We start from the raw sequence: 26,635 nt of genomic DNA, 5'->3' as shown, positions 1-26,635 counted from the left end.
TTATATTAAGTAAAAATATTTTACACTTTGTCTCAATCATCTTTTTCTAGGCTCTATATGGTTGTTTAGAAGCACTTGATGAGTACATTTTAGCTGTTTCTCTCACCCATGTTTCTTATCGATTCATAGACAAATTTGGTTTACAATTTGCCAGTTTTTGAACGAATGCTTATGCTATAACCAATGGAGTTTTTGCTTCTTGGAAAATAGAAGATTTGAGCTTGAAACTTCATTTAACATTGTGTTTGGTTAGTTGATTCTATTGAGGTCTTTGGTTGATTAACTTTGATGACTATCTAGAAGAATTTTTATGATAGTTTGATTTCTAATTTGTTTGTCATGGGTTAATTGATATGTTTCTTTCAATTACATTATACAGGCCCAAAGAGATCATCAGCTTCAAGGAGAAGGATTGTAGCTCAAAATAATGACGTCATTCATATGCGAAGACCAGTACAAACCTTGTTTGCAGAAGAGTTGAATCTGCTCCAGACTATAGACGGATTCAACCAAGGTGAAGATGTTGTCAAAGTCTTGTGCGGTTGCACCGACCCAAAATATGGTGACACTGTTGGAAAGCTTATGATTTCCTCGACTGAGCAATTCATAATCACTTGTGAATGCCCTCTTGAGCATGCAAAAGAGGACAAAGAGAAAAGTACATGCTTTCTTCGTCATTTCTTTCCTTGCTTCTGTACTTCTACTACTTGCTCTTGTTATGTCAACTTAATGCTTCTATATTTTTAATGCATAGCTTATCGAGTCTACTGACTCGATAAGAGCAAGTCTACCTGTTGAGGTTGGCTGGTTAATACTATTCACTGCTTTTTGCCTTTCATTTCCACCATTTAGGTTGGCTGGTCAGATACTATTCACAAAAGATCACTCTGGGTCAATTTCTTGACCTGCCAACTGACATTTGGTGACCTTTTGTGAACAGTATCTGACCAGCCAACCTAGATGGTGGAAATGAAAGGCAAAAAGTAGTGAACAGTATTGACTTGCCAACCTCAACGGGTAGACTTGAGTGCCATGCAAGGAGTGGAGTGAGAAGATGGAAGGGCAACATATGGGTTAACAAGGAAGACAAAAAAGTCTCCTTCAGAAATCGGGCCTGTTGAGATATTACAAGCATGCTGCGAATGAAAGCAACTGGACCATCGCAGATCAAATTTCGTCCATCGGGATGAATTCCTTCGCTGCAATGAGTGTCAGAAAGAGCGACGGTTTCATCTGCGCACAATGGATGAGTGAAGAGCTTTCCACAACACCTCGACAAACATAAATTGGAGATGTGCTGACCACTATGACAAGTGAGTTGCCTCTCTTATTGATATTTCATCTTCGATGTCTCATATATAATATATATATATATATATATATATATATATATATATATATATATAATGTGTGTGCGCGCGCGCGCGCACTACTAGTACAAAAAATAGATGGTTTTTTTTTCTTTGCTTTATCCAGAATAAAGAGTGTACGTGTCTGTTGAAAAAGCTATAAGAGCTGCCCTCGTACCCCAGCATGCAAGGAATGCACCTCTTGTGTGTGTTTGGGTTGCAGCATGTGCCGCTTCAAGAACTGTGATTGCCGAACTTGTGTCGACTACATTCAGAATGTGGAACGCTAAAGCCCCAAATGTTTCCCTTGCTCCTTAATTTTGCTTCAAACTGTGAACTTAAGGCTCTGAGTGTTATGACTTGTATTGTGCTATCTAGCATAACAAGGTTGCATTTTATTCTAATATCTCTTTGTCACGAACATATTTCTTTTGATGAAAGAAATTAAAATATTCAAAACTACGAAGATAGCCCCTTCGAAGCTGATCCCAGTGGAAGATGCAGCTCGGTTTTTTTATCTTAATTTCAGACCTCCCTTCAATCCAAAGTCAATCATTCAGATATTTTATGAAGACTGGGTGAATGCTAATAAGATATCAACTATTAATGTATTCAAATTCTTGTATCTTGGTCTCCACCCCTTAATGGAATTGTTAAGATTAATATTGATGGTTCCACATTTTATTTTATGGGTTGTATAGCTGGTTGATTTAAAATAGTGAGAATGATTGGTTATGTGGGGATATATCAAAGTATTACTGCATCACCTCAATCCATCAGTAATACTAGATATAAGAAAATGGATCAAAAGTAACTTTCCTGCTATATTGTCTTGTGTTCTTTGTTGGGTTATATCTTTGTGTTGCGACGACGACGACCTCAAAGTCTATTGCTCCGATTCCATGACCAGGGATTCCAGATAGTCACCATTGGTTGAATTTGATGTTTTGGGTCAAGACCCATGTTTTTTTTTCCTCGACGAAAAAGGTGAAAAGAGTTGCTCCTCATAGGAATTGGGCTTCGGCCCAATAACTTTCAACTATAAATTGCCTTCGATTAGTGTTCACGACTCCAATGGTTCTTCTCTCGTCTTCTCCAACCAAAGCCAGTTCAATCTCTCAATTTCTCCATCAACATGCTCAACACCCTTCTTCTTCTTCTTCTCTCTCTGGGAAATGGGCTCGCTTCAGGCCCAACTCTCTCCGCTTCTGTGCATGGGAACTCACACATTCCCGGAGGTACAATTTCCACTTTTTCTCACAATTTTGTTAACCATTTTTAGCTTCCAATGTAACAGTTACAGAATCCCTCTTAGTCTAAGCATTGCATGAATTGGTTTCTCAACCTCTATAGAATTCTTTACTAGTTGTAATGTTTGAATGTTAGTTTTGTATTGCTAATGATGATCATGTAATACAATATGGAAAAAAGGGATGAATAAGAACTTACTCAATTTAGGAGTTTTTGTGAATTTTGATATTTAACGACAGTTATTAGTTCATATGAGTACAATTGGCTGTGACCATTATTTTGTTGTGAGTTGGGTTTTGTGTTTTCTAAATTTTGATGGGCAAAATGAATTGTACACTTTTGAAGGAATCTCAGTTTCGTGGTTGAATTAAAATTGTGAATATATGAATTCTTCTTTAAAAGATATCTAAGGAATGGAAGAATTTAATGCAATGTAAGTGAAATGGATTTGTTAGTATTGCCGTATTGGTGTTTTCAAATATTTCAGTCTTTTATTATGGCTACTGAAACTCACAATAGTAGGCAATGGCACTCATCTGTGAATCTTGAATATGAAGAGTAAGGAAAAACTGACATCTTTGGGATAAACAATAGGTGATTTATGAAACTATATTGAAGGGGATTAGATGGCCACAAATGCTGCTTGAAATCCCATTTATTAGACTACACACTGCTATACACAACATTTTTCGTCCAGGTCTTATCTCAGCCTTGGCATTGCTGAAATTATTTTAATTATATATACTTTAGGCAGTAGAATTAACTTGCATTGGACTATGTTAGAGTTCAGTGAATTGCACGTTTATTCCGGCATCCCCATATAGTATTCATCATATTTAGTATGATATTAAATATATTACTAAATTTACTTGGTAAAGTTACAACCAGGTGCAGAAAAAATCCTTAAAAGTTGTCTCATTGCGAGAGCGTGATAAATGTCTAACAAGGTAGCCACTTGTTCCAGTGCATGGAACGTCGCTTGCCAGGTTGCAAAATTGTGCAGGTTGATGAGCTTTATAAGTTTTCTTTTCGAGATTCTTTCTCACCCATTCGAGAAGAATTTCCAGTCTCCTTCTGAACGCTGACCTCTAGGGTTGAGCATCGGTGAGTTTGCTATTTCGTTCTTTTGTTAAATAATGTTTTCAATTGATAATCGTTTCATGATTTACCAGTTTTTATTACTTGATGCACTAAACAAAACCATTAGCCAAAATGAAGCTTGCATCTTGAAAGAGGGAAAAATGAGTAGGGAGCTCATCATCTGAGATTGCAAAATTGTCTTATTTGACAAAATAGACTCCCTTACATGGTTGTTAGAGTGCATAGTCTTGATCAATTTTCAGACCTTGACCTTGGTAAAACTTGTTGCTCACTCCCATTTCATGTGAGGGTTGCAATTTTGCAAGCATATATACATCCTTGGTCCAATACGGATCTAGAAATTTTTTGCTGTTGCCTTTTCTTGATGGTTATCCTGGTCAATTTGATAGGATTTAATAATGTTGGTTTATCAAGTTCAAATGAGACATGGAGTGCTTCATCCAAGATATAATCCTTCTGGTTTGTAAATACTAAATGCGGATATTTCTTTTTAAAGACAAACTCACAGAAGTTCATTATCATGTCCTGTTAATCAATTTGGACAGGGAGCTATATTTATATTTAATAACAAAATCTTGAGATGACCTGCGGCATCTCCATGTGTAAACTGTTCATCTCCCAGTCGAGAGTTTGCAATTTTTTTCTTTCAAAATAAAAATTTTGAAAATATAGGGATTAAGCAGAATCAAATCTACATTCCTTTTTGTTTCTATGCTTTTGAGTGCAGTTATTGATATTTGTTACTTAATCATAAATCTGAACCAAAATTTTTTTGACCTTTCATAATGCAGTCAGATTTCATTTTCACTGTCCAAGTGGCAGAGTGTGAATTTCTCTTGAAGCAAAACCAGTAAGACAAGATGGAAATGGTGAATTTTGTTGGTAATTGTATCCAAAGGAAGAATGTTGAGTGGTTGGATCTGGAATCTTTCGAAGGTGTGGTCGATAATGTACTTTCATCGCTTCCTGTCAAGTGCCTTCTAAATGTTAAGGCTGTTTCTAAATTCTTGCGTGATTTGATTCGTAGTCAAGCTTTCATTAGATTGCATTTAAGTCGGTCAAGAGAAAATGCCTTGTATATATTTTTCCCTTTTATGCCAATTAACAGAAACATATACATCATTGATGCTGATGCGGTAGTCACTGAAACAGTCACTCTTCCTACTGATGAGAATCTATCAACTCTTAGTATGGTTTGTTCCTATAATGGTTTGATTTGTCTCACCAATTTTCCCGTGACTCTTTACTCATATAGTTCTCAAGGAGTGGCAGTGGCAGACTTGGAAATCCTGATCTGCAATCCCGCCACTCATGAAGTTGGTTTACTTCCAAAATGTAGCCCATCGGAAGAGGACCTAGGCATTGGTGTTGCCTTTGGCCCAGAGATCAGTGAGTATAAAGTATTTCGGTTTTTCCGTTCCAAATCCAATTCTGAAATAGTCCTCCCTGACCCAGAGGTTGTGCCATATTGGTTTTTGCTTCCCACATCCAGACCTGAAACAGTCCTCCCTCCAGAGTGTGAGATATATTCATCCAGAACTGGAACCTGGAGTTGCATAGGTCCTGTTCAGCATCGTCCTATGGGTGCACATCACGTATTTGTTAACGGAAAAGTTTATTGGTTTATTCCCTCAGAAGAAAATTATGATATCCCTGGATCCATTCTATCAGTTGATATGGAGGAACATTTTGAAGTTGTCGGGCTTCCAGATACACTCACAGAACTCTCCTTCTTAATTGATTTTGAAGGCTGCTTATCAGTAGTCGCGGTTTTTGATAAAGATGAGCCTGTGGTTATTTGGATTTTAAAGAATGAAAATGAATATGTTTGGGAGAAGAAATGCAGTGCTGGTATTCCCTACAAAGGAATGATGGAGGAACTTCACTCTGTAGCTGCTAGAGAAAGTGACATTTTTTTCATAACTGCACACGATTATATTATCTTAGACACAGATGACAGTTCCTGGGAACTTGTTGAGTTTGAAGAGTTTGAACCTAATGCTCACGCTGTTTTTCCATACACAGAAAGCCTCCTCCCTTGTAAGTATGATAATCACATTAGATTTTATATATGTGTGTGCCTACACACACACACACACACACATATTCTCTTTTTCCTAACAGTTTAATTGAATATTATATCTTGTGTTTTAAATGAGTAGAAAATCCTATAGTAATCTGAAACAAGTAGGCAATCTTGACTTATAATGCAACCATTCTGATATTCTGGGTATGGAATTAACCAAGCAGTTCCTAGGTTATATTTACGTGTTATGAACTCAAGTATCTTCTGACATGTCCTTGAACTTCTTAAACAGGTAGTGGACGGTTTGCAGGGGAGGTGAACAATCAAAGAGCAGCGTGATTCTGGTTTTGGTTCTGATTGTTCTTTGTCTTCTCGTCCAGATTGATGTCCCTTGGATGTTGAAGCTTGAGTTTGCTTTTATCTTGCGAGTTAAAAGTCCAGAAGCCTGTATTTGGATTTTTGCAGAAGGTACCACCACCTTTCCTCTGGAGAAATTGGGGATTACTACCATGACATCCTAGAACTTGATTAGTCTGAATATTTATGAAACATCCTAAGTCATTAGATTTTTCTTTTTTGAAATGCCCGGGAATATCCAGCTTCTTCATTTCTGTATCCGTATAGTTTTACAGCTTGAAGTAGGATTTAATCAGAGCAACAACTGCTAATTTTTCCCAATAGTATGTTTGAAATGAGAGTTTTTTATGAGTTGTATTAAAAGTCATATTGTTCGTCTTATTGATGAGTTGTGGAAAAACTGTTGGCATAAGATGCTATGCTGCAAAGTCTTGAATCATTTCATCAACAAACTCAATTCCATCAGGTATTTGTATTGGTTGCTTTTCATCTTACGCTTTATGTTGGACAAGATGATTTAATATTGGCTAGATTGCCTGATGGCTCTCCTACATCTTTCAGCTCATTCCTCCTTTCATCTTTGGATGAAAGAGACCCTCGTACAGCATCTTTACTGCTAAGTGCTAACAGCAGCAGCTTGATTTTCAGTTGGCTGACATTGGGATGGCTCCTTATAACTGCAATATCAGGTGAAATGTTATGCGTATGATAAGTCATGTGACTGTCACACACAAATTTCTGTACCATTAGGCTTACTTTGGATTTGACAAGCATCTTAACTTTGGATTTGACAAGCATCTTTATTTTGGTTTGGACAAAGTGGTAAAGATAGGGGGTTGGTTTAATTGACAGGATAGTAACACTCGTGTTTAACACGAACGTAGTGGGTTGATCATTACGTTACACGACTTTCCTATTTCATTTAATATTTTACCACTTGAGAACTCATGATACAAAGACAACTCATGTGGTAACTATGAAAAAGTCATTGTTAAGTTAAGTAAGGTTGTCATTAGAGTAAAATAGGTTTGTCTGAGTCCTAAAAGTAGTAATTGTTGGTGGTATAGCATATGTTAACATATACAGAACTTTCCATTGAGTTGGTAGTGTTGAGTCATTTGACACTGTGATCCGCCTTCAAGGATTTTGATGGCTATAGGATCACATCCAACCATGTCTTAATTGTCTAAACCTGTCATCTAAAATCACACCAGTATGGATACTATTTAGGCTTGTTAACTTTGAAACACTGGATTTAGTCTTTTACCAATCAAAACAGGCTAGATTAATTTATATGCTTTTAAATTCCCTACTTCAGGTTTAATTGCTGGGATACACCAGCGGTCCAGCAGAAAATGACTCATTTGACAGATTCAATAAAAACAGTGGAGACTCATTTCCAGCTACATGTCCTAAAAGAGAGATCTTATAGGTGACAACATTCAATGGTCCTACCTTGGAGAATTACACGAGAGAAAAACAATGAAGAAGATGAGATCAATCTATTTTTTAATTTTATGCTCTTTCGACTTAATTTTATGCTCTTTGGACTGCTGAAGCTGAACTATCAGCATAACCAAGTGACTATATTTAGGGGTTGCTTTTACAAAGAGCTTATAATAATAGGGATTTTTTTCTGAACTGAACATGTTGAACTGGACTTGACCTTATAATAATACGGATGTTTCTCTGAATTGAACACGTGGAGTTTGGCTTTCTGTTTTGGAATTAGTGGAAAATTGCAGGCTTAGGTATCTAATGGTTGGAAAAGAAAACAGGTACATGGTTCTTAACGGAGAATGAGACTCCCCAAATACAAATTTGGCAGAAAATTACAACTAATGAGAACAAAAAGCCTCTAAATCCTCTCCCCAAATCTACTACCTGTCTTGCAGGGTTGCCTATCTGTAAAGATTTTGTGTCCACTATTAGTGGCAAATACGTCTTTCCTCTTCATTTCCGTCGTACTTGGTTAAATTACATGATCCAAAAAATAGACAAAACATTGTTTCTATGAAATAGTGAAATGATTAATGGCTATCAAGGGCTATACATAAATTCTAGTAATGAAACAATTGGGGAATAATTCTGATCAAGAAGTAGAAAAGCATGGGGACAAATTTAACAGTACCTAAGTGAATTATTGCCTAATTATTGGTTGGAATTAGGGTAACAAACATGCATTGCTTGCCAAGGTACAAGATGGGGGTGCCGGCTTATTTTAATAATCCATTATAAGATAATGGCAATGGCATTAGCAGAATGAATATAAAACACAATATAAGATAACAAGCTGCCGATATTCTTCCAAACTAGAAATAGTAAACTACACATCAAATAATGCAATGTCAATCTTAGTTCTGTCTTATTAAATAGGTGATGAAGTACATACTTTTATAAAACTTAAAGCCCTGAAACCAAGTTGTTAATCAACCCGTCCTCCTCGGAGAAATGGGGCTCAAAAATAGCATGTTTCGCTATGCAGACGGCACAGACAAGTTGCTGATGTTTTTTGGGACTCTAGGCAGCATTGGTGATGGGTTGCAGAACCCTCTCATGATGTTCATTCTTAGTGAGGTGATCAACTCATATGGAAGTTCCAGTGGCGCTTTGACTAATGCTGATGTAGACAAGGTAAGGACTGCAAACTCTATCGATAACATAGCATTGCTTTAGTACAAAGCATTTTAGTACCATAGCAATCTGTGACAGATTTTGCCAACTCTTCTTTTCATTTTTGCAGTTTGCACTCAGGCTATTCTATGTTGCTATTGGAGTTGGACTTGCTGCATTTGTTGGTATACAACTGATATCCAATCATCTATCTTGTTTATTTTGGAACTGAATGAATGATGAATTGATTAGAACTTGAACTGATATTCTTTTTGTGACAACTGCTTCTGCAGAAGGGTTATGTTGGACAAGGACCGCAGAGAGGCAGACTTCGAGAATGAGAATGAAGTATCTTAATTCTGTTCTCAAACAAGAAGTTTCCTTCTTTGACACCCAAACTGCTGGTTCTTCAACAACCTTCCAAGTTATTTCAATCATCTCCTCCGATGCCAATGCAGTGCAAGTTGCTTTATGTGAGAAGGTTAGATTTCTTAGTCAGGACAAGTAAAATTAAAACATGCTGATGAGATGAACATGATAGAAGTCCAAAGATGTTCTGATATGATCACAAAAATTAATATTAATGTTCCCTTGTCAAACAATGTTGCATGTTATGTTGTCAGACTAACTGTAAATAATTGATCGCATATTCTTATTTGAATATGCAGATTAGATTGTTAGTCTGACATTAATATCATACCATGTTTTTCTTTTCTCTTTTTCTTCTTCTACACCATAACAAATTCATAACATACCATGGATCTGGCAAGGCATTTATATAGAGGCCAGAGTTTAGTTCTCAGGACTTGATCAAAGATTGTATAGGATAAAAGTCCTAGCATGTTTATTAGATATGTCTGTAAGAGGATTAGGCACTCTAATTTGAAAGGAAATAAATACATGCCCATCCGGTGGGAAAATGACAAACTGATCTGTAACTTATGCAGCCACCTGCACTTAAATCAAGCATTGAATTTAGCATACAGAATTTTAGCATCAAATAATTATGAGTCGAAATATGAGTCTATTAGCCATGTTTTTCATCTATATGTATTTAAGTTTTAGACTAAATGAGATTTTTTTTTTCCTGGATGTAGATACCTGACTGCATAGCATACATGTCAACTTTCTTCTTCTGCCATATATTTGCCTTCACACTTTCATGGAGGTTGGCCTTGGCTGCGATGCCACTTTCAATCTCGTTCATAGCTCCCGGGCTTTTCTTTGGAAGTATCTTGATGGGCCTTGTAATGAAGGGGATTGGGGCTTATGGAGTTGCCGGAGGGATTGCTGAACAAGCAATTTCTTCAGTAAGAACTGTATATTCATATGTTGGGGAGAACCAAACACTAAAGAGGTTCAGCATTGCACTTCAGACTGTTACGAAAATTGGAATCAAGGTGGGTCTTGTGAAAGGAATCCTGATGGGAAGCATGGGAATCATTTACGTCGGTTGGGGTTTTCAGGCATGGGTTGGGACTTATTTGGTTACTCAAAAAGGAGAAGATGGAGGGCATGTCTTCGTAGCTGGTTTCAATGTCCTCATGGGAGGCCTGTGAGTTGCTTCCGAAACACTGATCCTTGTTTACTGTTTCTTTACTTGCCTTCAGACTGGACTCATAATTTAGCTTTGCAATTGCAGGAGTATTTTAAGTGCACTTCCAAATTTAACTGCCATCACAGAGGCATTAGCTGCTACAACACGAATTCTTGAAATGATTGACCGTGTTCCTAGTATTGAAACTGAAGACAGAAGGGGGAAGGCTTTGTCACATGTGAGAGGAGAAATAGAGTTCCAAGACATATACTTCAGTTACCCATCAAGACCTGACAGCCAAGTCTTACAAGGCTTGAATCTTAAGATTCCGGCTGGTAAGAGTGTAGGTCTAGTTGGGGGAAGTGGCTCTGGCAAGTCGACAATCATTTCATTGATCGAAAGATTTTATGACCCGGTTGAAGGAGAAATACTCTTGGATGGACATGCAATCAGAAGACTTCAACCGAAATGGTTGAGATCCCAAATGGGTTTAGTTAATCAGGAACCTGTTCTGTTTGCAACTTCTATAAGAGAGAACATACTTTTTGGAAAGGAAGGAGCTTCAATGGATGAAATAACAAATGCAGCTAAAGCTGCAAATGCACATGACTTCATTGTCAAGTTACCTGATGGATATGAAACTCAAGTATGTTTATCTTTCAGTGTTAAAATTTTGGTTTTCTTCAACTCAAATATGTTTATGTAATGTTTAGTCCTAATATGACTTCTGTGGTTTTCCCCTGCAGGCTGGTCAATTTGGATTCCAACTGTCTGGTGGGCAAAAGCAGCGAATAGCCATAGCGAGAGCTCTGCTCAGGGATCCGAAAATCTTACTTCTTGATGAAGCAACTAGTGCATTGGATGCACAGTCTGAAAGAGTAGTTCAGGAGGCAATTGATCAAGCATCAAAAGGGAGGACAACAATCATTATTGCCCATCGGCTGTCAACAATCCGAACAGCAAACTTGATTGTGGTTCTTCAAGCTGGGAAAGTAATTGAATCAGGCTCACACAATGAGCTAATGAGAAAGAATGGGGAGACGGGAGGTGAATACTGCAAGATGGTCCGGTTGCAGCAGATGGCAACCCAAAATGAAGCTCCGGAAGATAGTCAAGTATATGATAAACCTCGGCGTAGGAGGAGTGCTGCACCAAGCCCCATTAGTGCCCGATCAAGTACTCACAACACTCCAATATACTCCTTCAGTGGTACTGGAATGTCCATCTCTATGGGTACCCCCCTGTCCATGGGGACACCCAGGTCTACTATGGGCACACCCTATTCGTTCTCTGTCCAATATGATCCTGATGATGGGAGTTATGATGAAGACTTAAAGAACTCAACTTATCCTCCTCCTTCTCAATGGCGCCTGCTGAAGATGAATGCACCAGAGTGGGGACAAGCATTACTTGGATGCTTGGGTGCAATAGGTTCTGGGGCAGTACAACCTATTAATGCCTACTGTGTAGGCTCACTTATATCAGTCTACTTCCTCCAGGATAAATCAGAAATCAAGTCCCAATCAAGAGTCTTGACCTTTGTTTTCATAGGCATTGGCGTTTTCAACTTCTTCACCAATCTCATCCAACACTATAACTTTGCAATTATGGGAGAAAAGTTGACAACGAGGGTAAGAGAGCAACTGCTTGAAAAGCTTATGACGTTCGAAATTGGGTGGTTTGATGAAGATGAGAACACAAGTGCAGCTATCTGTGCAAGGCTAGCCACTGAAGTAAACATGGTTCGATCTCTTGTTGGTGACAGAATGTCATTGCTGGTCCAAGCAGTTTTCGGGGCTACCTTTGCTTACACAGTAGGACTTGTGCTGACATGGAGACTATCCCTTGTGATGATAGCAGTGCAGCCACTAGTCATTGGGAGCTTTTATGCAAGGAGTATCTTGATGAAGAGTATGGGTGAGAAGGCGAGAAAAGCTCAAAAAGAAGGAAGCCAATTGGCAAGTGAAGCTGTTACTAACCACAGAACTATAACAGCCTTCTCTTCACAGAAAAAGATTTTGGGGCTGTTTGGTGCAACCTTGGCTGGTCCTAAGAAGGAGAGTATCAAGCAATCCTATGTTTCTGGTGCTGGCTTGTTTAGCTCCCAATTCTTTAACACGGCGGCTACAGCTTTAGCCTACTGGTATGGTGGGAGGCTACTGGTGCTAGAGTTGATAACCCCAAAGCATCTTTTTCAGGCCTTCTTGATATTGCTGTTCACTGCTTATATTATTGCAGAAGCTGGAAGCATGACTTCTGATATATCTAAAGGGGCCAGTGCCATTCAAGCAGTTTTTGCAATTTTAGATAGGAAAACTGAGATTGATCCGGACAACAAATGGGGACTGGAGATAAAGAGGAGGGTGAAGGGGCGTGTCGAGCTCAAAAATGTTTTCTTTGCATATCCAACAAGACCTGAGCAGATGATTCTTAAGGGACTGAGCCTCAGAATTGATGCAGGCAAAACTGTGGCACTAGTTGGGCAGAGTGGTTCAGGCAAATCCACCATTATTGGGCTGATTGAGAGGTTTTATGATCCAATGAAGGGATCAGTATTTATAGATGAGCAGGATATTAAGAACTACAACTTGAGACTGCTGAGGGCACATGTAGCCTTGGTTAGTCAGGAGCCTACTTTGTTTGCTGGAACTATCCGTGAAAATATCGCCTATGGTAAAGAGAATTCGAAGGATTCTGAGATAAAGAGGGCTGCAGTTCTGGCCAATGCTCATGAATTTATAAGGTATGACGTTATAGCTTACATAAATGATAATATAGAGCACTGCTATGTTAGTTCATATCAAGTATACTAATAATTGGTTTCACTTTCCTGTTCCTATATTTTCAGTGGGATGAATGATGGTTATAACACATACTGTGGAGAGAGAGGAGTTCAGCTATCAGGAGGCCAGAAACAAAGGATTGCACTAGCTCGGGCAATTCTGAAGAATCCATCAATCCTCCTCCTGGATGAGGCCACAAGTGCACTTGACAGCGTGTCAGAAAACGCAGTTCAAGAAGCACTAGAGAAGATGATGGTTAACAGAACATGTATAGTCATTGCTCACCGGCTATCCACAATACAGAAGGCCAACTCCATTGCTGTGATCAAGAATGGAAAGGTTGCGGAACAAGGTTCACATAACGAACTGATTTCATTAGGGCGCAACGGTGCATACTACTCACAGATAAAGCTACAAACTGGTAGCTCACCTCCAAGGTAGAAATGGTGACTAGATATTTTAAGGAAATGTTGCATAAAATATGGACTGCATGTAGTCTTTGAATTGGTTAGCTGAATTTTTGTCAATATGAAAAGGAATTTGTATTTAGGTGCATTTTTCATTGCAGGTGGAAATCATTTAGGTTTGATGATACACAAATATTCTAATCACCTTGCGTGAGCATGCTAGTATGTCACAAAGTTTTCCTACCATGCCTTGCACCAAAATAACTTAATAATAGTGCATCTTTGGGCTTCTCTTAACTGCATTAATCTATCAATACATTAACTCTCGGTAGTTAGGCTAAAATACAAAGATACATACACAAAGGAAATGCATTTAAGAGGGAGGCACAACATGGTCCTAAACCTGGGGAGAGGACAATCTTCTATTCCTGGCTATTTTTATTTTAGCTAGGCTGGAAATCAGAAGAATCCAATGAATGGCCAGTTCCCCTTCACCCAAAAAACACAAATGAGTGGCTCCACCCTAGTAGCCTTTACAGCATATGTGATTCCCAGAACATCGTCAATTGACAGCCAAATGAAGTTTAGCCAGTTTCACGTGGGATCCACTATACCTCTGGGCAATTATCCAGAAAAATGGTAGGAATATTCTGGAGTTATAATGTGAATATGACTTTTGGCAAAGGGTGTGCAGAAACCGGTTCAAACCTACCAAACTAACCAAAATTCAACCGGAAGTTTTGGTTTGGTGCACGCTTTTATGTTAAAAATTTATCTGATTTAATACTGAATCAAACCGATTTAGAATTGCTTTGGATGGATTCACGAGTAGCTCAAATTGAAGCTAATCGAACAAAAATAATATATGTTTTCTATAAATAAATAAAAAATACTTTGTTATAATTGCGTTTATTTGAGAATATTTATGAACTACATAAAGAAACTAATGATTTGAAACTTAAGAACTACATAGAAAGTTAGCGATTTGAAAAGAAATAATTAATATAAATTAAGAAACTTTTTGAGATACTATACCGTGATCCGCATTCATTTTTAATAAATTCATTTGTGTTCATAGTTAAAAGTTATTTGTGATATTGATCCATTTCAGTATAAAATAGTTGAAATAATATAGATCCAATTCGGTGGGGCTTGTTTGGTTTAAGTCTAGTTTTCTTGGTCATGGGCTCGCTAAGGGTTAAAACCAAACATTACAGTGACCTATTAAGCTCTAAACCAAACACCATCAAAACGATCAGCTACCCAAAATGTGTGTGATTTTCTAATTTACAAATTACAATACAATCAATCTTTAAAGCATGGAAAACTGATGCAATAATACAAAAATAAAATATAAAAAATATAAGCCAAATACTTTGCCACCAAAAATTGAAAATCGCATTTCAAGAATCTGCTATTTTTACCTAGAAAATCTTCTGCCTACAAGCAATTAGCAACAGTGTCTTCCTAAACTAAAAGCAGAGAGATACTTCTTGGGAAAAAAATTCAAGTCGAATATTACCAAAAAAGAAAAATCACCAAGGATTGAGCAAAATGAAGACCAAGAAATTGAGCAAAACCCAGAGCTGCCCAGAATAAGAAGCAAGCTGATGATCTGCGGCAGAAAGCTTAACATCCTTCTTGTTGACTTTGGTCCCCGAAGCGTTGACCTCCACATCCGCCCCAACCATCAACCTATGCCTCTTGGTCCTCCAAAATATGATCTTGAACCTCACCCTCGTCTCCAAATCCACCCGTAAATGAGTCGACCCGTTGGGATAAACCGATCCATTAACCGCCGTCCAGTTGAGCTTATCGGACCCCAACTCCACCTTCTTGAGGGCCTTCTTCTTGTGGCCCTGGTAGAACTTGGTTACGTTTGCGTTTCCTACTACTACTTGCTTGCTGGTGTTGGGGGTGTTGGGGAGGCTGAAGGTGAGGTTGACGTTATCGTAGTAAATGCCCTTGTCCTTGTTGCCGTTTATTAACCAGAGGGAAACGTAGAGGGTTTTGTTTCCGGTGTCGTTTAGGGTTTTGTTGAGGGCAGGGAGGTAAAAGTACTGGATGGAGCAGCTGGGTTTGGAGGTGCGTAGGCTGAGCCACATGAAGAGCGCGGTGAGGCCGACGGTGAAGATGAAGCTGAAGCAGCACTGGCAGCAGCCGCCGCCGCTGGATCCCATGTTTGGTTTAGATCGATGGAGTTTCAGAGAGAATGAAGAAGAAGAAGATCATGAAGAAGAGGAAGAGGAAGAGGAAGATAAGAGTAGGTTAGAGAGAGTGAAAGGGATATAGCAGGGAATTGCCGGGAAATTGTGATTAGATGAATATAATTATTGGTGAGTGAGCTGGTGCTGGCTTTAATAAAGAAAAGTCTCCTGACTCTCTGGTACGGGTTTTTGTATTCTTGCGTGAAGCTTTTGCTTTAACTGGTTACGGGGAAATGTTATTTGGGGCGTGTTGCTGGTGGGTGTTTCGCGCGTATTGACTTGACTCTGCATTCGTCAAGTCTTGATGGTAGAAAGTAGAAACTCTAATTTAACTTGGTGGAAGGAGGGTGAGTTTTACTGGGAAAATGACCTAAGAGCATCTTTACTAATGCTAGTTATTTTTTAGTCAAATTTTAGCTAAAGTAGCTAAAAAGTCATTTTGGCTAGCCACTTTAGAAATATGTCTGTATCAGTGCTCTCTATTTTAGCTAATTTTGAATTTATATTATTTTTTAAAGGAATATTAAATAATTTAAATGTATTTATAAACTACATAAAGTACCTCAAAAGGAATGTTTTAAATTATAGAGAGTCTCATCTCACACTCTATATTTAGGAGCGAGATAGCTAAAAGTTATAAACTTATAATAGAGAGTCAGGGCATCTCCAACAGAGTAACTAAATTTAATTTTTAGCTATATATAACTATTTTTAATGCAAAAGTCAGCTCCAACAGACTAGCTATAGGTAAGTTAAATTTAACTATAGCTAAAATGGTAACTAGAAACAAACAACAACCCGAATTAAAATTAAACCCTAGGAGAGTTTTCCTCTCACCCTAGTTTTTTCTCTCTACGGCGCCCTAGCCTCCATCCCTAGCCTTGCTATCTCTTCCTTGCCTCTCCATCCCTTCATGGCCTCCATTGATGCTGTCACAGCAAGTTTTGCTGCTTCTCTCGCTCTTGCTTCGGGTGGTAGCGCCCCAGATCTGGGTAAGATTGGTGGTGGTCCGGTGCGCAAGTCATCTCAGTCTTTTCTACTTGGCAAGCCTCTGACCCGCAAGCCGGTGGATCCCAAAGCTTTCAAGGCTCACTTCCACCGTACTTGGATGGTGGATAAGGATTTTAGGGTCCAGGAAAAGGCGGGCGATGTCTTCTTGTTCTCCTTTGAATCGCTTCGTGATCGGAACAAGATCCTCCGGGAGGAGTTTGGTCTTTTGATAGAGCTCCTGTGTGTTTTGAAATTTATGATGGGGTGAAGCCCCTGCATGAAGCCCAATTCAAGCATCTACGTGTTTGGGTTAGGGTTTTGGGGATTCCTCCTTTGTATGAAGAACCTGAGAATTTTACTCTTATCGGTAATCTCTTGGGTGGTTTCTTAGACTATGATAAGAAGGAATTCAAGAAGGGTGGGATTCGGATCTTCTTCACCCATGATATCTCTAAACCATTCTTGCTTGAGCGGAAGATTTTTTTGGATGTCGGCGTCGAACCGGTGCTTCAATTTCAATTTGAACATCTGAAAGGGAGATGTTCACAGTGTGGACTGGTCACGCATGCTGGGATTGCATGTGAGGAGCCGCATACTCCACTTCCGTCATCTAGGGTTTTGAACTTTCCAGGGCCGTCCGTCTCAGGAGGGTATTTTTCTTTTTCGGCTCAGAATAAGCGTGAATTCTTCACTGCTTCCTCATCTATCCCCAAAAAGAAGAACCCAACTTTTCGTCGTGTTGACCGCCCTAACCCTCCCTCTACTTCTCCTTCCGGATCGTCTCCTGTTTCGGATCCGGCTGATGGTAATAGCGAGCATATCACTTCGGGGACGGAGCATGCTTTGGAGCAACCCTTGAGTTCTTTTTTGGCCCATAATGGGGCGAATAGTTCTGGTACCAGTGAAGCTGCAACCTTGGTGCAGGATATGCAACAAGATGTTGTGGCTTCAAAGAAAAGGGATAGGATTGGAGGTTGTGATCCCTCTCCGAAGAAGTTCAAGACCATTATGGGTGGTAAAATTCCAACTTTGCAGGCTGATGCTTTGGGTCTGGTTGGCGACGACCATGATTTTCCTCTTGTCACTCTCAAAAAGAAGATGGGTAGGCCACTGGGCAGCAGGAATAAGAGCCAACGCTCTGGGAAGAAGGCCGGAGCAGCCCCTTTGAGACTCACCTACCCTGCAGCCGGTGCTTCAGGCTCTAGCCCTAAAGATAAGGGCAAAGGAAAGCTTTAGGCTTTCCTGGTTCCTTTGCCTACTACTGGAAATTGGGTTCATCATTACTTTCTTCTCAGTCTACTTAGTTGTACACCAATTGAGGTCTCTAGACGACTAGGTTTTCTTTTCAAAGGGGGTTAGTAGTGAGAATTGGATTTTCTGTATTCTAGGCTCCACAAGTGAGCATATGTGTTAACAGTGAAGGTACTTGTCTTTTGCTTGGCGGCTTGTGCCATCTAGATTTTAGGTATGAGACAGCATCTGATGTATGTGCCTTCTGGCCTTTAGTTAATGAAGCTATCCTTTTATCAAAAAAAAAACTATAGCTAAAATGGTTAGCTATATTTAGCTAGAGTATCTTACATAGCTAAAGCAAAAGTTATATTTCTCTCTCTTCTTTTGTCCACATGTCAGTTTACGATTTGGTAAAATATAGTTATTATTTACAAATAGCTACTATTGCTGGAGCAACATTGCTAAATCAATAGCTAAATTTCATAACTTTAGCTAAATTTAACTAAAAAACAATTTCTACTGTTGGAGATGCTCTCACTTAGGAGTCTGGTGCAGCTGCTAAAATAGATAAAAAAAATAAACATGCTCTCTATAATAGATAAGGAGCAAAAATAGAGAGTCTGCTAAATATGCTCTTAAAGACTAAACTCAGTGATATTAATACAGCAGAAAAGTAAAGTTTCCTTTTGCAAAATGGAAATCTAAGATGTATAAACTATAAATTCACAAATAAGCTTCTTTTGTAATGTGAAACCCTCAAAACTATTCATCACTTATATGTGATAGTTTTCTATATTTCGAGGAAATGAACATATACTAAAGCCCGGTTAATTATTCACACTTGTTTATAAGAGAAGAAAATACAATTTTGCCCTTTCTTTTTTCCACAATTTCAGGTCGTCGTTGGTGTATGAATGAGAAGGTCGATGCTTGGCATCTGTGTGTTTAGGCAATAGAAGACGCCACAGTGCTGGAATAGAAATAAGAAAAAGAAGGATTGGTCTGAGTTGGGTGTGGGGGCGAGTAAATATCAGAGGTTTGGAAATCTCCTTCTGCTATTGTTTTATTAATTTTAGAGGTGTGCTTTGGTTTTTATTAGGTTTTTTATTTTTGTTAGTTTTGAACCGATATGAGTTTTCATCTTTTAGGGGTTTTGTCTGTGCTGGAGTATAAGACCTCGATGATCGATTGGACCGGTTTCAAATATCGTTCGAAAGCCTTCTTTAGTATTCATTTTGGGAAGTTTTCAAACTTTCGATTTAGTGAAATTGAGCTCATTTGATCAAATCGGAATATTCGATTGAGCTGCCACCCATTTGATCAAATCGGAGGATCCGATTGAGCAATCGGAGATATGTGAGAGATTAAGCTTCAGGTAAGCTTCTTATTTGGTTGAATGGTTTGACATTTTGGTTTTGAATTTTGGGTGCGATTGATTGGGTTTTGAATTTCGGTGCATGCAACTTTAGGTGGTAGAAAATTGAAATGGAGAGGAAATAGCTTTAGTTGGATAGATAGTTTAAAATTATGTTCTTACTTAATTTTAAGTACACCTAGCTCCCTTGGTTTTTATACTTTGTAGCTTCCAGAGTTCAAAGACACACAAATTGCACCAAAGTGATTAGGCTTAGTCCGGATGACTTAGAATTAAAGGATGGTTATGTTTCTCAGTTGAATTGCAGTAAGTTGTTTTTCCATTTGTCTATGCAGGTTTCCAAGTAGGGATTTGGGTGTATGTTGTGAAATTTTAATTAAAACTCGCAAGCGCACAAATCGTCATTAGTATACTGTGTAAGTACGACGTTGTTCCAACTGAGGATTGATAATCAATTTAAATCCTATCTCAATTAATCCAAACACAAAATCACAGAAACAATTAATCAAAAAAATATATGGTTTTTAGATTTTTGAATAAACAAATAATGTGAATATTAAAGAAAGAAACAAACAGCAAAATTTATAAATTGCAAAAGCAAATTTGATGGACATAGGGTATTAGAATCAACTACTAACAATCCTATTTATGTTTTGATGTAATTAACAAATTCTTTTATTTCTTCTTATGACAATTCCCGTATCTAAGTCCAGGTACGACATTTAGACCATAGTTTTCCTTAAGTGTATGATTCTCTCCAGGTATGGCAAAAGTCGTATATCCTAGCATGCAGTCTATCTAGGTACGGCATAAATTTAACACACAAGACTCATTACGTTCTAAAAAACAAGGGAATCATGCAAACCATTACTTCAGGTACGACAATAATGTAATTCACACAAAAAGCTAATTTGAATTATATTGCAGGTACGCCTCAAATTCACCTTCTAATTACTAGATGCAAAGCCCTAAGGTGATCAATCAAAGAACTTAAACATAAAGCATCAATTCAAATAGTGACTAAGAATTCATCATAAAGAAACTATAAATCCATCAATATAACATCAAGTTACATAAACAATCATGCTAGGGCATCATCCTAACTCTAGAAAAAGGTTTAGCAACATATAACTAAATAAAACATAAGAAAAACATAAAAAGAATGAAAAAGAAAAATAAGGGGAACATGGATGAGTCATCTCTGCTCCTTAAACATCTTCAATGTGCTCCCGAAACGTCCTCTCATGTGAAATTCGTGCTCCCTTATATAGGGAAGATTCATACTCATCTTTGGCTTTAAGTTTCCTTGTAAGACTTGGGTTATATTTCTTTCTTCATTTGGATTGGGAAAAGCTTGAAATATCTCCAGTAAAAGTAGGAATAAGTTCATCATTGAATCTTCATCTGAATTAACTTCCTCAAAACATTAGGATTGACGATCTTGTGCCGCGGAACTTGAGTTCTCCACAAATGTTTGTAAAATCCCAAGCAGATTTTCTGTTTTGACCTATTTTTACTCAAACAATCATAACTTAGTCTAGAAGTATCAAAATCAAGACCCGTAAAATTATAAAGAAAATAGACATCTGTAGTTTTCCAATGATATAAGGATCATTGTCTGATTTAATGTGGTAATTTCCCAGTAATTCGGCGAAATTGGGTGCTTTGCACAGCCAGATTCTGAGACTTGGGATTGCACAATATTGCCTTTCAATCCTCGTTAGCTCATTTTAGCTTCTTTTCTTCTTTCTATGGAACAAACCTATAAAAATACTTAAATAACATAAATGAATCATAAATAAAGAGAACTAAATATAAATACCAAGATTAAGAGGCATAGAAATATAGGAAAATATGAGCACATCAGTGTATGGGAGTATGGGACTATAATGTGCCGATGCCTGAAAATTTTGACATATGAATGATCAAGTGTGCATATGACAGAGGAGTAACGTTCTTCGATACATCTGATGTTTATGGAGCACATGCTAATGAAGTTTTGATTGAAAAGGTGAAGTGTTTTCCCTCCCAAATAGTCTTGAATTTAAGGTGTGGTTCACATGGTTATGCATGCATCGTTTTCATATTCTTCAATAATTGACAGGCCATTATTACCCCATGAGAGTTTATATGTTTAAGCAGGACTGATCATGTATTCTAATAAGGTGAGTTCCTGTTTGGTTATCTTTGGAAAACATGAATAGCGTATTGTAGCTATTTGAAACACGATAAGTAAAGTCTCAAAGACTTAAATATTCAAGAATCAAATTTGTTGATTAAAGCTCATGTTTGAAGCACCGAAATTGCAAAACCCTCTATGAAGTTAATTGTAATCTCTTTATGTTTTTTTTAATTGATTCCTTTAAGAAATTGTAAATAGAGAGATTGTTCATTCTAAATATGTAGTTCCTGTTGTAGTAATTAGAAAATATCTACTTTACATGCAGGTAACAATTTGTTGCAATTTTGTTGAACTGGTGTCTATAACTATTCCCTATAATCTTTTTGTCTCAATTTTTATTTTGCTGATTCAATTGTTAGGTCATGGAGCAAGCCACTGATGTAGAGAAAGCAACGGTTGTGTTTGAGTTTCTTGATTTCAAGCGCAGGAACAAGGTATTCTTTAGTCATATTTGTCTATCTATATGTAAAATATCTGCCCTGATTTCATTTCTTATCTACTGGAAGTGGTGGCTTGCTTCAGTACCCTTATTTCATTTCTTCATAGCATGTTTCTTTGTATGGTTAATGCATGATCACATTGGTTGAATCATCGATGTTTTTAGGGTTAGGGTAGAGATGATGATCTGCTTTATTTGAATGTGTGTAATTCAAATGTAAGCCTCCATCTGAACAGTGGTTTTCTGCAGGTAAATGATTTGCAGGTTTTGCGAACTCTTCAACTTTCTAAGTAGAAAATGGAATTGGTTGAGTACTTTTAGACCATAGAAAGAGGAATGACTTATGGAATATTGAGCTTCTGGGGTCCTGTAACATCCATAATCGAGTGTTGAGAATAACAATGCCTACTTTTCTTATATTGCAGAGTTTTACAGCAGCATGTTGAACATTCCTAACATTATCTAGGCACTCATTGGTCTTATAAATGCTCTAAGGCAGTGGTTTGGAAAGGCATATCTAATATTGATACTTGCAATTGGAAGCATGTTATACCACACTATATTGCAGCACGTGTAAGTATTGTTCTAGATCTTTTTTAGGAATAGTTGGTTGGCTGGATTTATACCACTGTTGTTGTATGCTAAGTTTAGTATAATCATGACTTGTCAATCTAAGAGTTTAATTGGATAATATGAATGACAATATGATTAAGAACCTGCAAATAATTACATATTAGATTTTTTAAGGGACTATAAACATATGTCAAGTATTCAAATCATATCAATTTATACAAAAGGTTTGTTCAAGATGTATGTTGAATAACATGTTTTAGACCCAACTTCCAATATTGGGAACAATTGTAGACAATAGGGGCTCTCAAATGAAGGTTCTTATACTTGAATAAACTAATTGATAGGGCATCACAAACTGCATAAACAGTTGGAAGATTGTTTAGCTATTTTTCATTTTTTTTGTATGCTGGATTTGGGTAGGGCATTCTTTTTTTCTCTGTGAAATTTCAATTCGATTATGATTTTTGAATTCTGATACAAGCTTTATGCTTTTAGGGCCATTCAAGCAATAAAGAGCTTATTTGAGCAAGTGAGCTGCAACATGAGATAATGGTTTGTGCACATTTGAACAGTGTTGAAATGAAGCCATGAAAATATTTTTTTGCTCCTTACATGGCAATCCTTTGTATTGAAATCACATCAACTATTTTTTGATGTGATAATGGTTTGTATATATACTTCATACAAAATGCAGCTCCTAGAACTAAGTGGATACAATGTAATCCAACTCCGAAACAATATATTCCACTTGACTTCATTATTCTTTCATTTCATTTAAGTACATCTTAGTTATTTTGTTAACCAAACCACACTCAACTGCAAAATCATTAAAAAATGAGCAAAACACACTACAGCTTTCTGCCCCACAGCATCGCGCGGGATTATTTTCTAGAGAAAACGATGACTAATTGTATTGATTTGTGTAAACATGACTTCTTTACGAACCTAACACATTCATCATGTTTATAACACCATCTTTATAGTCAATTTATTGGGGTTGTCACCAGCTACCTAGAAGTATCCACCGTTTTTTTATCTGTTAAGCCTTACATGTATGGTAAAAAGAGAAATTATCTTTTAAGGGATCCTTTGTTGGACTCACTTTTAGATCACATATCGGCATCTCAACTTTTCACTTTTTAGGACTCCATGAATAGATCACTTCTGCAAATTTTCAACAAAATTGGTGATCGTTAAGGTATCGAACTAGATTAAATCAATGGAATAACCAAATCTGTCAAACCTGAACCGTTCATGTTTATAATTGCAAATCACAGTTTTGAATGCCTTAACATTTATTAATTTGGCTGAAAATTTGCAGAGCTGATCTACTCATATAGACCTAAAAACTGAATGGTGGAGATGTAGATATGTGATTGAAAAGTTGGTATAATAAGCTATCCCTTAAAATGGCCAAAAAAAAAAAAAGGAATCTCTCACTAGAAGGGCCATGTATGTATGTGTGTGTGTGTATATATATATATATACACACAGATCTTATCTAGAGCGATGCCTCGCTCTGAAATTAAAGTGCGCTTTTAGAGTTTAGGGTCACTTTTCAGTTGAATATCCACATCTCGACCGTTCAATTTTAGGTACTAATGTATAGATCATCTCTGCAAAATTTCAGTCAAATTGATGGTCGTTAAGGCATTGATAACTGTCTTAAAGCTAGTACGGTTCAGGTTGGACAAATTCAGTTCGTCCATTGGTTTAAGAGAGTTCGCTACCTTAAATATCATCAATTTAGCTGAAAATTTACAGAGATAATCTATACATTAGACCCATTAGTACCTAAAAACTAAACGGTCGAGATGTGGATATGAGACCGAAATGTGACTCTAAACTCTAACCTCTCACTTTAATTTCATAGTGAGGCCTCGCTCTGGATAAATGTTTTTGGGCTAAATACTAGTTAGTACCCTGTAGTTTAGGTCTAAAATCAATTCAATTCCTGGACTTCTAATTTCATCAAAAACACCCCTGCACTTTCAATTTTGATCTAATAGGTCCAATTCATTAATATTATGTTATGGGTTCAAGTTATAGTTGGATAATTTGTTGAAAAATTATTTATTTTTAATAGTAGGACTCACTCCTAAATTGACTATGCAGACCACCTCGACATCACATCATAAAACATAGGTCATATATGAGCCACATTAACAAGTTAAATAACTCAATTGTCGGAAAACTAACAAATTGGACCTATTAGATCAAAATTGAAAGTGCAGGGGTGTTTTTGATGAAATTAGAAGTTCAGGGACTGAATTGATTTTGGACCTAAACCACAGGGTAGTAATTTGTATTTAGCCCAATGTTTTATATATATACATATATATCGATTTTATGATTGTATAGAAGAAAGGGCCTTATGTATGCATGGGTGGAACTAGGGGTCATCATGGGCCGGCCCTACCCTAAATTTTAAGGCTTGGGGTCGAGCTGGGTCTAGTCAAAGTCAACAAAATTATGGCCGGGTCAAGGGTTAAATATGCTAACTCTTACCCACCCATTAGGACAGGACCGAACCGGCCTTCCGAACAGGCCGAAAAGGGCCTTACTTTGTTTAACAGAAAGAAATACATTATTTTTTATTTTTTTCTTAAATTGTGACTCAATAGTTATATAGGTAATTCAAGACTCATTTCTCTCTTTTTTGTTGTTGATGCTATTTAATATATATATATAACTTAATAATATTTATAAATATTAGTTAAGGTGGTTATACTCAATTAACTATCTCTCCAAATCTCCCAAAATTAATTGTTGTTTAACAAAGAAAATAAAAGGGCAAATTACTGGTCACACCCTCATCTTTTTGGGATTCGACAGTTCAATCCCTCGTATCGTAATTTTAACAAGTAACTCCTCATACATTCAAATTTTACACAATTTGGTCCAAAATGACCATTTTACCCCTCACTTCCTTTTTTTTTTTTTTTAAATTCTTCTCTCTCTCTCTCTGTTTTTTTTTTTCCTGATTCTCTCTCACTCTGTCTCTCCTCTCTCTCTTGGCAACTCGCATGAGCCTCATTTGTCATCCCTCTCTCTTCTCCAATTCCACTTCGCCCCTCTCGCTCTCCCCCTCCAAAGTAGACCATGGATGAATGACCATGGAGGTGAGGATTTCGGGGCACATACCGACTAGGCGGCAGAACTCGGGGGTGGAGAAGCCCACTGAGGTGAGGAAATGGATGGTGGATTTGAGGTCGGGGAGGGAGGCGGAGACGGTTGGAGGGAGCTATGCCTATGGTGCCCAAATCAGATCTTGGCCTCGCCGGCCTCTGACTCGTGGGTTGCTGCCGGATGTCATGGAGGCTACGGGGCACATACCGATTAGGCGGCGAAACTCGGTGGAGAAGCTCACTAAGGTGAGGAAATGGACGGTGGATTTGAGGTTGGGGAGGGAGGCGGAGACGGTGGGAGGGCGCTATGGCCTATGGGTGCCCAAATCAGATCTTGGCCTCGCCGGCCTCGACTCGTGGGTTGCTGCCGGATGTCATGGAGGCTGCGTTGAACTCGTCGAAGGTCGGTGAGGTGAGTCCGTGGTGGTGGAGGTGAGTCACGGTGGTGACCGAAAGTGGGTGTCGGAGGAGAGAGAGAAACACAGATCTAGTTTCTCTCTCCTCCTCTATATTTCATGTCTCTCTTCTGGTCCGGGTTTCGGAATCGTCAGAATCATATGCGCGTACGACGACGAAGACGAGGAGGACGGCGAGGCCGAGGCCTTGTGGTAGAAGTGAGAGTTGCTCGGGGCATTCGGAGAGGAGGATTCTCGTTAGGGGAGCGCAGCGAGGATTCCGAAGCTTTCCGGCTGGGAGAAGCCCTTGTGGTGGCGGCGAGGGGTTGAGGATGCGGTGGAGGGAGGGGTGGAGTGGTTGTTGTGTTGTTGTGGTGGTGATTGGATTCGGCGGTGATGTTAGAGAGAGACAGAGTGAGAGAGAAGCAGAAAAAATAACCAAAAAAAACGAGAGAAGAATTAAAAAAAAAAAAAAAAAAAAAAAAGGAAGTGAGGGGTAAAATGGTCATTTTGGACCAAATTGTGTGAAATTTGAATGTCTGAGGAGTTACTTGTTAAAATTACGATACGAGGGACTGAACTGTCGAATCCCAAAAAGATGAGGGTGTGACCAGTAATTTGCCCAAAATAAAATTAAAGAAAATAAAGCTTAGAAAATCAATTACAAAAAAAAAAAAAAGATAAGTTGT

General features: G+C 38.0%; 3 protein-coding genes, 1 long non-coding RNA gene and 1 pseudogene across 7 annotated transcripts; 4 read left to right on the top strand and 1 right to left on the bottom strand.

Moving 5' to 3' along the window:
* The first annotated feature begins 441 nt into the window (after positions 1–441).
* LOC133730855 (protein ULTRAPETALA 1-like) lies at positions 442–1,639 on the top strand (annotated as a pseudogene).
* Positions 1,640–2,437: 798 nt separating this feature from the next.
* Positions 2,438–6,549, top strand: LOC133734867 (putative F-box protein At1g19160). Of its 3 annotated transcripts, none has more exons than XM_062162484.1 (4): positions 2,438–2,587; positions 3,565–3,704; positions 4,493–5,741; positions 6,020–6,549. In XM_062162484.1, exons 3-4 carry the CDS (start codon positions 4,562–4,564, stop codon positions 6,064–6,066), a joined length of 1,227 nt encoding a protein of 408 aa, XP_062018468.1. In that variant the 5' UTR covers positions 2,438–2,587; positions 3,565–3,704; positions 4,493–4,561; the 3' UTR covers positions 6,067–6,549. The 3 variants fall into 3 exon arrangements, with proteins under 3 accessions (XP_062018468.1, XP_062018470.1, XP_062018469.1); XM_062162486.1 differs by having other exon boundaries at positions 3,489–3,704; XM_062162485.1 differs by having other exon boundaries at positions 3,479–3,704.
* A 1,792-nt stretch (positions 6,550–8,341) lies between these two features.
* On the top strand, positions 8,342–13,721 carry LOC133734603 (putative multidrug resistance protein). The gene is made up of 7 exons (XM_062162221.1): positions 8,342–8,718; positions 8,828–8,882; positions 8,991–9,178; positions 9,795–10,252; positions 10,340–10,880; positions 10,981–12,977; positions 13,083–13,721. Exons 1-7 carry the CDS (start codon positions 8,536–8,538, stop codon positions 13,456–13,458), a joined length of 3,798 nt encoding a protein of 1,265 aa, XP_062018205.1. The 5' UTR covers positions 8,342–8,535; the 3' UTR covers positions 13,459–13,721.
* Positions 13,722–14,776: 1,055 nt separating this feature from the next.
* LOC133734604 (protein NDR1-like) lies at positions 14,777–15,794 on the bottom strand. Its single transcript, XM_062162222.1, has one exon. The coding sequence runs from the start codon at positions 15,602–15,604 to the stop codon at positions 14,960–14,962; it is 645 nt and encodes a 214-aa protein (XP_062018206.1). The 5' UTR covers positions 15,605–15,794; the 3' UTR covers positions 14,777–14,959.
* A 2,962-nt stretch (positions 15,795–18,756) lies between these two features.
* On the top strand, positions 18,757–23,191 carry LOC133734895 (uncharacterized). 2 transcript variants are annotated; one of them, XR_009858641.1, is made up of 7 exons: positions 18,757–18,890; positions 19,003–19,229; positions 19,565–21,240; positions 21,334–21,394; positions 21,771–21,845; positions 22,276–22,423; positions 22,919–23,191. It is a non-coding gene; the product is annotated as an uncharacterized LOC133734895 (long non-coding RNA). The 2 variants fall into 2 exon arrangements; XR_009858640.1 differs by lacking the exon at positions 21,334–21,394.
* Positions 23,192–26,635: the final 3,444 nt, after the last annotated feature.

The sequence above is a fragment of the Rosa rugosa genome, chromosome 2 (genome assembly GCF_958449725.1).
Source record: "Rosa rugosa chromosome 2, drRosRugo1.1, whole genome shotgun sequence".
Lineage (NCBI taxonomy): Eukaryota > Viridiplantae > Streptophyta > Magnoliopsida > Rosales > Rosaceae > Rosa > Rosa rugosa.
This window is presented reverse-complemented; position numbering and strand designations above follow the sequence as displayed.

Bases quoted from the DNA above. Each gene is read 5' to 3' on its own strand.
- LOC133734867 (XM_062162484.1), top strand. From the start codon at position 4,562: ATGGAAATGGTGAATTTTGTTGGTAATTGTATCCAAAGGAAGAATGTT. The intron at 5,742-6,019 runs GTAAGTATGATA...CTTCTTAAACAG, and splicing joins CACAGAAAGCCTCCTCCCTT to GTAGTGGACGGTTTGCAGGG.
- LOC133734603 (XM_062162221.1), top strand. From the start codon at position 8,536: ATGGGGCTCAAAAATAGCATGTTTCGCTATGCAGACGGCACAGACAAG. The intron at 8,883-8,990 runs GTATACAACTGA...CTGCTTCTGCAG, and splicing joins TGGACTTGCTGCATTTGTTG to AAGGGTTATGTTGGACAAGG. The intron at 9,179-9,794 runs GTTAGATTTCTT...TCCTGGATGTAG, and splicing joins AAGTTGCTTTATGTGAGAAG to ATACCTGACTGCATAGCATA.
- LOC133734604 (XM_062162222.1), bottom strand. From the start codon at position 15,604: ATGGGATCCAGCGGCGGCGGCTGCTGCCAGTGCTGCTTCAGCTTCATC.